The sequence below is a fragment of the Seriola aureovittata genome, chromosome 23 (assembly GCF_021018895.1).
Source record: "Seriola aureovittata isolate HTS-2021-v1 ecotype China chromosome 23, ASM2101889v1, whole genome shotgun sequence".
Classification (NCBI taxonomy): domain Eukaryota; kingdom Metazoa; phylum Chordata; class Actinopteri; order Carangiformes; family Carangidae; genus Seriola; species Seriola aureovittata.
The window spans coordinates 6,746,014-6,756,906 of NC_079386.1; the positions used below are offsets into that span (position 1 = coordinate 6,746,014).

Consider the following 10,893-nt stretch of genomic DNA (forward strand, 5'->3'; position numbering starts at 1 on the left):
CGTGTGTGCGTGCGTGCGTGTGTGTGTGTGTGTGTGTGTGTGTGTGTGTGTGTGTGTGCATGATCTCCTTATAAGTTGTTAGAAACATTTATCTTGTCTCTTGTCTCCTCCTCCTCCTCGCTCCCAGCCCTCCTCCAGATTTATAAAAGCATTTCTGCATTATTACATCAGAGACACACTCAAGGATTGTCGGGCCAATTTACACCAGATTTGCAGATTCAGGCAATCAGAGGCAAATGTGGATCAGATGCTTGGTTTGAACGCTGTGAGATACGAAGTGCTTCTGGCTGTTTAAGAGGTTATTTCTAACCACCTGAGCCATTTAGATAGTATCAATGTTTGTTCTTTCATATCTGTGTTGGTGCTGAACACAGAGTCATCCCCATGACACTGGTTAAAATCTTATCTTAAACACTGGTACAGTACATACCTTGACTATTTGATTGGTGACACATTCAAGACACTGCCGGTTCACATACATTTCCTATTTCACATATTTTCTAATTCAATCTTAGTGTTTTTCACACTGAACATGTGCCGATTTAAGTTACGCTTTTTCTGTAAATTGAGAAGAATCTGTGTAGCTCCGTTGCTATGCTAGGGGCGGAGGGTGTGTTTTATTTATGTTATTTACCTAATTTGCAGAGGAGAAACAGGTTAATAACTCATAAGCTAAGTGCAATAAAAGCTTTCCAACTAGTGTTATAAATTCCACTAACCCCCCCCCCCCCCCCCCCCCCCCCCAACGCACCATTGTCATAAATAGAAAGGTGTGAACCCCAGAGCATCACAGTGAGGGCAGCACATCTGTAGTGTAGTCACTGGGGTTAAGCTAGTATGTTGAATAGTTTCTTGACTGGATTAGAAAAGCTGATAAACTTGGTGAATGTACAGTATATGATGCTGTGTGATTCTAAAATCTTCTGTATTGCCAGCTTTAGTTAGTACAGTGTGTGTACTGTATGTGTGCGGAGGCAGAAACATGCAGTTTCATGACTCAGATTCAAACCCACAATCTCATGTGTCAACACACACAAACTTTTCATTTCTTTTTATTCACCAACAGGATTACAATTCCCCCCCCCCCCCCCCCCCCACACACACACACACACGCACACAAGAAAAAATAAATTGGAGGATATTTTTCATGTTGGAATATGAATTTCAACTAATCTTGCTGACATTCAAATGAGAATTGAGACTCATCTCACCAGCCTGTCTAAAAATAGAAATAAGCCAAGACAGGCGCACAATAACTGGCAGCTGTTTCCCCGGTGTTCCCTGCCAACCCAGTTGTAGAGTCTCTGCCTTTTTTTTATCCAATTTCTCCTCAAGTGTTCAGCACTAAACAGTTTCACTCATGTACACCTACAGCATTTATCACGTCTGTTCTAGCACAGGCTGATACCAATATGCAACTAAAGATTCCAGGAGGAAGTATGAATCTTCCTGAATTTAATCCAAGTCAGATATATATATACATATAAATATATATATTTCCAGAATTACGATCCAAAATAACAAGTGAATATAAGTGAAAGGAAATTGTGTAATTTCAAATGCTTGTCCTTTACTTAAATTGATGCAAAATGGACTCACCAGGATTAAGTATAACTATGCTAACTGTATAGGAACCTGCTTAACAGGATAACCTGAATCTGTCGACCCTCTGTGTATGGTTGTGGAATTTTTCACAATAAAAGCTGATCTCTTAAGGCTATCTCAGCAATCCTTTCTGTTTTCCATCAATTATTTCTCTGTGTTGTTTCTCCCTGCCTCTGTCTCTTGCCTCTAACACACATTAAATCTATAATTATTTCCATAAACACTCACATCTTTTACACTAACTGGGTCATAGTGCTTTCTGTGATACCCAGTGCCTTGATCTAAAGATCCTAACCTCTTTGCTTCTGTTTCTCCTTGCACTGTGTGTGTGTGTGTGTGTGTGTTTGTGTGTGTGTGAGTGTGTGTGTGTGTGTGTGTGTGTGTGGCCATGAGAATACTGGGTGGGGGGTTTCATACTGTATGCTACCATGAGGTAATTTCCTCAGGCTGTGAGAAAAACATTCACCACAACATGAAACGTTACTCATATGAGATTCATCTACATTATGTTGTTTTACATTATTTCATTGTTTTGCTCTGACCTCGGGTTTACTTTCATGTCTCCTGTATTTACAGCAAATTATATTATCAGAATACAAACATACATACATTATTTGTATGAATGATTTGAAAATTACTGAAAGGTTTAACATGAATAACAAAAATAAGTGTAAGATTCATATAAATGAGGCCAAAAACAACAAAGTTGTAAAGGTAAATAAAAGATGATGAAGCCTTAAGATTAATGTGACATTTCTGTCTTTCTCATCCAGACACATTCGCCAGCAAAGTCGCTGCCATCCAGGACCAGTATGCCGACGCCTCCATCGGCAACGTCACGGGCTCAAACGCCGTCAACGTCTTCCTGGGCATCGGAGTGGCATGGACCATCGCAGCCGTCGCTTGGCGCACCGAGGGCAAGCCGTTCAAGGTGGACCCGGGAAACCTGGCCTTCTCTGTCACCCTCTTCACCATCCTGGCCGTGGTTTGCGTGCTCACGCTGCTGTACCGGCGGCGGGCGACAGTGGCCGGCGGTGAGCTGGGCGGGCCGCGGACTTGCAAGATGATCACGTCGCTGATGTTCGTCTCGCTGTGGCTGGTTTACATCCTGCTGGCTTCACTGGAGGCCTACTGCCATTTACCACAGTTTTAAATGGAGAGGAGAAGGGAGGGAGAGAGACCCACTGCCAATATGAAGAGAGAGAGAGAGAGGGAATGAAGGAGGAAAGACAGACAGGGATGAGGAAAGATGGGAAGTTGAGATGGATTGATTGGGGCCAATTCTGATATTTTTTTATGAAATCAGAAGATCTTCAAATTTACTTTTTTACAAGCCCAAAATACAGACTTTTGTTTTCTTTCCTGAAAAGAGTTTCAACCATCATGAAACACTACAGCTCTCCAATGATGTCCGTGTCCCTCTGAATTAAGAATTACTTAAAACATTAATGACAAAAATTGCAATGCAGGTTTTAAAGAGCACTTTTGTGTAGTTGTTCATCCGCAGTGGGCAACTCTGTTTAATAGTTAAAAACAGAGTCATATTGTTCCAGTATTCTGCCAAAGCAGCAGGAGAGATGTCAGCCACTCAGCCGGGCTCTGAAGGGAAACATATAGGTGAGGAGGAAGGAGAAGGGTGGACGATAACAAGGAGGAAAGGGAAGCTGGAGGCAACAAAGCTAAAGAAAAGTCTGTGAAACATTATAATAGATATATAATAGAGATAATAGATAGAAGGAGATGAGGGGAAAAAGTAAAAGAATAGATGGACCCCCCCCCTCACTTTCTCTTGCTTCTTGTGTCACAGCTGTATCTCGTCACCGCAGGAACAGTGGACTCTCCCATCATACCTGTTGAACTCGATGTAGTGCTAACAGTGACTTATGACTTTTAACTTCTCCTCTGCCAACTGTATTCAGACACACACACACACACACACACACACACACACACACACACACACTTTGGGGCCCTCAGCTGATTCTTAACAGAGGACCACCCACCAACAGATGAAAACTGACAACCTGTTTTTTTTTCTTTATTCCTTCTCCTCTTGAATACACTGTGCAAAATAGTCTGTCCACCCAGCAACACACATACACACATACACACACACACACACACACACACACACACACACACACACACACACACACACACACACACACCTTTCTCTACAAACACTCTACAGACAGTACACACTCCTCTGTCCCTCCCTCTTGCCTTACTCTTACCTCCCCCTGTAGGAACTCTCTTAAAGTCGTGACAACGAAACAATGTATGAAACGCTCTTAAAGTTGTGATAATGAAACGCTGTAGTTGCCACCCACTTACCCTCTTTTTAATTGAGCCAATCACAAGCCCCTCCCCTTTTAACACTAATCAACAGCCTCATTTATCCCGTGAAGGAAATTTACCCTGCCCCCAACCCCCACCTCTCTTTTTTCTAAACTTTTCAATGGCGTCACGTGTTGATGTTGTTACCGTGCAATTGTAAAAAAAAAAAAAAAACTAAAAAAACAAAAAAGGCATAAACAGAGTCAGATGAAATAAGAATAAGGAGAAAGAAAGAAAGATCCAGATGTGACGTGACAGATCAAGATGTTGGATTATCACCTAGAAGAAATGGAGTCTGGAGAACCAGCGAGCGAGCAGTCTGCCTCGTAACAGCTGTTTCTCTTGTAGTGGAGAAGCATTGTGCACTACGCATTGTGAGGTACACTATTTGTCATTACATTACAGGGAAATGTGAACAACTTGAGCAAAGCAGGAAATGACATAACGCCAATAAACAAGACACAAGACGGACCAATCAGAATGAAGGATCTCACTAACAACGATTACTAAGATGGTGCCGACGGCGGTGCCGATGATGACAAATCAAACTATGACCATACCCAGTGTTTCTAATTGTACATGATAATATAAGAGACATTTATTGATGTGTGTGCAAAAACACTGATATTTCATTTATTTACGTTAAGTCCCTCCCTTTGTGAGGAAAACCCCGGAGGAAGACGAGAAAGATTCACACGCCCCTTTTTCTCAGTTCAAAAAGACATTTGAATGAACTCCATCGCAACAGCTGTAAGATGGTGAACATAAAACCAGAGATGACTCACAGACAGAAAGAGGAGTCGAACGCTCTGAGGGAAACGTACGGCAGCTCCGAAATATCACATGACTGTTCTGCAGCAGTTGTAACGTTGGGACATTTCTTTGTACAAAAAAAAAACACCAGTCTCTGTTATCCAAAGATAGAAGAATATTGTCACAAATCACTTCACGGGTAGAGAACCATTCATTTTCAGTGTGCAGTTTTACCTTGCGGGCATTATACACGTCCCACAAGCTGCCAGCTGTACTTCAAAAAACAGGCAAATTTAAATTCACAGTACGGCTAGATGTGCTCGACCATAGGTATTTTTAATGGGTGTGAGTCTGTATCAGATGTGTTTGTTTTTGTGTAAGATTTGCTGATTCAGGCATAGTGTGTGTGTGAAGGTAAAAGTAAGATATCAAACTAGCTTGAAATGAGAATATCATGCCACATATCATGATTGTCTATCTGAGAAAGTGTCAAAGCCCAGATTTGCATTATGTTTGTGTTAATACCCCTGCCCTGCCCAGGGGTTAGACTGACGCCGGACAGCAGGGACGGCATATGGCTTGTCAGTGCAGATTATTATTAAATGTATTGTTAACAACAGCAAAGGAAGAAAAACTCTGCAGAGAGCGAGCGGTTTTTCCTCTCAACTGCCCACGATGCTGAGTGGAAACGTCAAGGAAAATCGAGAAAAAGAGAAAAGAGAAAACAATAATTGAGCTTATTGTTGTATCGCTGTTCACTAAGAGAATAAGGAGACTGAAAACAACAATTTACCGTCCTACCCACTGTTTTCAGCCCAATGTAAACGCAGGCTTTACTAAGCCAGATCAGTCGACTGATGCAGCTCTGCCCAAGTCAACACTTATACAGATAGAGGAAAAGTGGGCGATGTGGAGCGTAGGACCATTGATCCATTGGGGTAAAAATGCCTGTATGCATTAACCCCCCTTCCCTCAAATGTGACATTTTAAATGCCACACCAGTTCCCCTCACTTTCTGACAGCTGTAAAAGAAAGGAGAAAGTGAAATAATCCAAACTTTCTTTGTAGAAAATCAGTGAAAGCTTCTGTTATTTCTTTGAACAGCTGTTTTCCAGCAAGGCTCAGCCCAGCTTCACTGATGGAAGGAGTTTGGCCACCTGCCATGATGCTCTTGCCCTGTTTCAAAGGAATATTTCTTGGCTGCAAATATTTAACAATGCTGTCTAGAAATTAGACACGATGGCATGCCCTGAGTTTCCACCTCAGAGAAGAGCGGGGCTGGAGCTCATGAGGGTACTACATCACGCCCGTCGCCTGCAGGGCCGTAGCCAGGATTTGAAAAATACTGAGGTCATGTCCAAGCCACACCGACACAAATCCACCCTCTTCAGAAACCTTTGGCCAGGCGCCAAAAAGAAAGTTTGAGGAGTTGTTAATTTTGGGGACTTATAAAGAGGAAGTATAATGTTGCTACGGTTTCAGTGAACCCGACCATAGCCATGTTTTTTTTTTTTTTTTTTGCCTATATTTGTTTACATTTTGGTAAATTACCACCATCAAAACTATGCCAAATTAGCTATCAATGGTCCCTGTATGCATTTCCCCCATGGAGGCACAGACAACTCTCACTGCATTACTTTCATACTGAAGAAAATGTAAAAATGTGATCATTTTCAGGCAAGATCTGGAGTTACAATAAGCATCCTTTCTCAGATTTATAAGAGGATTTATGGACATGTATTCACAATGGACATGGACATAATTACATCTTCAGAGAGTGAGAGTTGCATTGGATGCAAAAGTGTGTATATCATGTCTGTGTGATCAGATGTGATTGAGTTATGAGAGAAGAAAGAAGAATATTTGACACAAATTGCAATCCTAAAAAAATGCACAGGACATGGCCTCAGTTTCCTCAGTGGTTGCTACGGCATTGGATGCTGACACGCTAGAATCCACATCATCCAGCTGAATCAGTCTGACTCACCACCCAGATCCTGTCATTGTCTCTGCTTCTTTAGTCATTTCTGTAGTATGCAGCATCTTTAAATGCAGGAGCGAAGCCGACGTGACAGAGGTCATCAGCCACTTGGCAGTTTTGACATGACTCGTACGTTGGCATGGCTCCTGGCCCACTGAGACACCAGGACGCATGCCGGGCCAAACTCTTTTTCTCAATGACTTAAGCCTCTGTAACGGTTGGCAGTTTAAGAATGAGTGGGCAGGATAATAGTGCTGCTGACGCCACAGGAACACAACAATACTGGGACTGATTTAGAAATGTAGTCTTTTTAAAGGTTGATAAGCCTTGCTGGAGGACAGCTGAGTGTGTGTGTGTGTGTGTGTGTGTATTTGTGTGTACGTGTGTGTGTGTGTGTGTCCCTCTCTCTCTTTGTGCGTGTGCATGCTTTCTAAGTGAGTGAAGAAATGCAACCATATTTTTAGTCTCTTGCCTGTTGCTTAGTGACCATCTATCTGCAAGCCGTTGTCTTCTTGACTGTTGCTGGTGTGTGTGAGACATTGTGTGTGTGTGTGTGTGTGTGTCATTCTATCTCTTGATGTTTCTCACTTTGTTTCTCTGCTTGCCCTTTCCTTTCTAGTGAATGTGACAGTATCTTTTCTCATTCATTTTCTTCTCTCTCTGCGGGTGAATTTCAACATGTTAATGATCATATCTTCATCTTTTCAGCATGTCTTTCTTTTACTTTATGCTCCTTGTGCCTCCCCATGTTGTGTTGCATGTGTATCCATTGTGTGCACATTTACATGCGTATTTGTGCCTTTGTGTCTGTGTGTATGTGCGTGTGTGTGTGTGCGTGCATGTGTCTGTTGGTGTTGTAATCTCCTTATAAGGGCTCGCCCTGTGTGTCCCTGGCTGAGTCCCATATGCTAGATTAATGAATTAAAATGCCAAAATGCCTGGAAATTGGATTCCCTCCCGTGTGTGTATGTTTGTGTGTGTGTGTGTGTGTGTGCATGTGCGTGCGCATCCACCCCTGTCAAATAAGATTAGATATATAATAGATCTGGCTGTCGGTTGAGACCGGGAATAGATGTTGGCACTTTCTTAGAGGAAGTGTGTGTGTGTGTGTGTGTGTGTGTGTGTGTGTGTGTGTGTGTGTGTGTGTGTGTGTGTGTGTGTGTGTGTGTGTGTGTGCGCGTGTGCGCGCGTGCGTGCGTGCGCGCGCGCGCGTGTGTGTGTGTACAGTATGTGAGACACTGTCATTACTGTCTTATTGTCGTACACTACATTAAGGTTTCTTCTTCTAACTCCTCCTCTGATTGGCTGATGGCTAGATGCAGACACACTCACATACACACATAAGTGTTAATTTATGCACATGTACTGTACATGCAGAAGACTGATATAAAAGTCAGTTAAGTAAACACACAAGCACATACATTAGGCATTTTTTTGAATATCTACAGTCTGTAACTGAAAGACGTGTGAGAAAATGTGTTTTCCAGCAAGAAAATGACCGCAGTTACTACACTCTGTAAGTACATTGTTGCTCAGTCGCTTTGCTGTCATACGTGTGTGTGTGTGTCCGGGTGGAGATGGAAAGATTATTTGTAAAACTATTTGTTTTCAGGTAAACCTGGAGGCTGGCAGCAATGTTAATGCAAGTAGCTGTTGTCATATTGACATTATCCTTCTCACAACTTCCGTGTTTCTATGGTGTCGATTTTCTGACAACATACAGGAGTGAACTTGAACATGAATTCAAAGCTGTTTTGTCATGTCTTGATCACAGGTGTCACAGGTGTTCAGTGTTATTCATTATGAAATGAATAAATACATATAAAACATATAACCATGACATTGTGAAATAATCCAGTAATTGTGTAGGAATCAAATCTTTTTTTGAAATGTTTCTACATCCTGCATCTCTTCACTACAGAGATGAGAAGCCACTGGTTCTGGGTGTAATTTTACCCATTCAGAATCTTGCTGTTTAAAAATTTTCTTTAATGTTTTTTTCAGTGTTACTCAAGAAACACAGAACTGCTCTAGCTAATGTAAAAACCCTATTCATTTACCTTATGGTTTTAATATTCCAATGTGATTCTAGGATTATTTAACAATTTCATGGTATTAGTATTTAGTGTATATATTCATATTATTATTTATTTTATAATGTCTTATTTATTTCTAATATTTTTTCTAATATTCAACACTGGTTCTGCATAGATCCTCATCACATATTGAAGCCGCTCAGCAGAACATGAACACATTATAAGGCAGTTTCACCGGCTTCATCACACGGGGACGTTGTACGCTTTGGTCAATGTTTGGCTTGTTATATAAAGAATTTGGTTTCCGAAATACGTGTAATACTGGACAAATTCATAAAGAACAAGTATTTACATTTGTGCGCTTTACCACATCTCTTTGTGTGTGTGAGAGTGTGTTTGTTTTTTTTAAGCCCCCAGACCTGTTAACCAGCTCCTTTATATTGATCAGTGTGTTTCTTAATTCTCCTTCTCTCTCCATACAGAGCCACTCTGTTGCTCTCTACCTGACAAATATTTATATATTTTATCACTTTATTCTAATAATTTCATTCACATATCATACAGTCCTATTTATTAGGTCACAAAGTGCTTTTGATATAAATATCTAGTACTTTAACTTTTTTCCATTTATTTCATTATGGTTATATTATTGTACTTTTTGTTGCATTTGTTTTCATTGTTTGTTTTGTTTCTGTGATTTGTTCTGTAAAAAAAAAAAAGCCCTCAGAGAGTAGAACAGCAAATTAGTATAGTAACAAATTACAATGAGTGTGCTCTTATCCTTTTTAGTGTGTGTGTGTGTGTGTGTGTGTGTGTGTGTGTGTGCGCGCGCGCATCTCTTCATATCATTCCGTCCATGAGTGTGTCGATGCATGAATTAAACTCATTCTGAATACAGTGTTGATGTTGGAAATGTTGTAGTAAAGAGTAAAGTATTTTTAAAAGCTGAAAATGACATTGAAATGAAAAATGATATAGATGTTTACAAAGACCAAACTTTTCTTTTCTCTCTTTTTTTCTCAAAGATGAAATAAACTTGACTGGCAAATGCTCATGAGTGTGTTTGTGTCTTTTCTACTTATGGAGGTGAAGTCTTAACTCACTTAAGGTTGGGAATATTATTCTGAATTAAGATGCTAATTTCACTAATTGCTTTGTAGTTAGTATGTAATTATGGTTGAATTGAATTGATTAACCTGTTGGTACATTAGCCCTGGTTTATGTCTATATTTGCAAGCATCCCAGGAAAATGTTTGTACACTCAAGATCAAACATCAGTGCTGTACTTAGTGGACAACCCGCTCCAGCTGTCGAGCGGCAGCCACCCACAGAGATTGAGCTCAAATGAAGCAAACCGACTGCTACGTTTTTCAGCATGAAATTTCCTTTGTGTGTTACCCTTCATCTCAGCTCAGTGAGGAAACACTGTCCAGAAAAACAAAAAGTCATGCTAACAAGACTGTAACTGCAGAGCATAAATGCTTGATTTGCTAATTCAGACAGCTGAAGCCTCAAAGTAGCAGCCAGGTTACTGGCTCTGCAACAGCACTTAGCTAAATGCTAATGATAGTATGCTATCATTTGTTAATTAGCACTGAACACTTAAGTAGCTGAGGCTGATGGGAATGTTATTAGTTTTGCAAGTATTTGGTCATTAAACCAAAGTAGTGGACATGCTGATGGCGCTACAGGAAGAGTCACAGCATCACCGAAGTCAGTGGGATTCACCATAACAATCCATCCAATATTTGCTGGGATATTTCAGCCTGGAACAAACTGACCGAAAGACATTACCATCCCAACAGCCACACAAAATAGTACCTTCATCTTCATCCTGTCAGCTTTATCATATTACACTGCACTGTTATGAAAATGGCCGATCAGTTGCCAATTTAAAAGCTGTGTTGCAGCTCAATAAAGGATACAGGCCACACATAGATGATCACTTACTGGTTGATAATAAGCTTAATTAGATCTGCTTAAACGTTTGGAGGCATTTCCACTTCAAAGCCAACACCGCGAGAATGTGTGTATTATTTTGTGTCAGTTTGTGTTTGTGTTCATTTGCCTGATTCAGTTCAAAAATGAGAAATGATCCATTATCTAAAGAACTGATCAGCGTAAATCTCCAAGGAAAAAGCTAATATTTGAGAAAAGAAAATATTGTGCTGTCTGTCGTTC

At 40.7% G+C, this 10,893-nt stretch overlaps 1 protein-coding gene across 3 annotated transcripts in view; it reads left to right on the top strand.

Annotated features, from left to right (window-relative positions):
* The window catches only part of slc8a4b (solute carrier family 8 member 4b), a 100,505-nt gene extending 90,741 nt beyond the window's left edge, over positions 1–9,764 (top strand). For all 3 annotated transcript variants that reach the window (XM_056369352.1, XM_056369353.1, XM_056369354.1), the window contains exon 16: positions 2,379–9,764. In XM_056369352.1, the coding sequence (XP_056225327.1) occupies positions 2,379–2,758 (380 nt within the window). In that variant the 3' untranslated portion in view covers positions 2,759–9,764. The remainder of the gene's footprint in view (positions 1–2,378) is intronic.
* Positions 9,765–10,893: the final 1,129 nt, after the last annotated feature.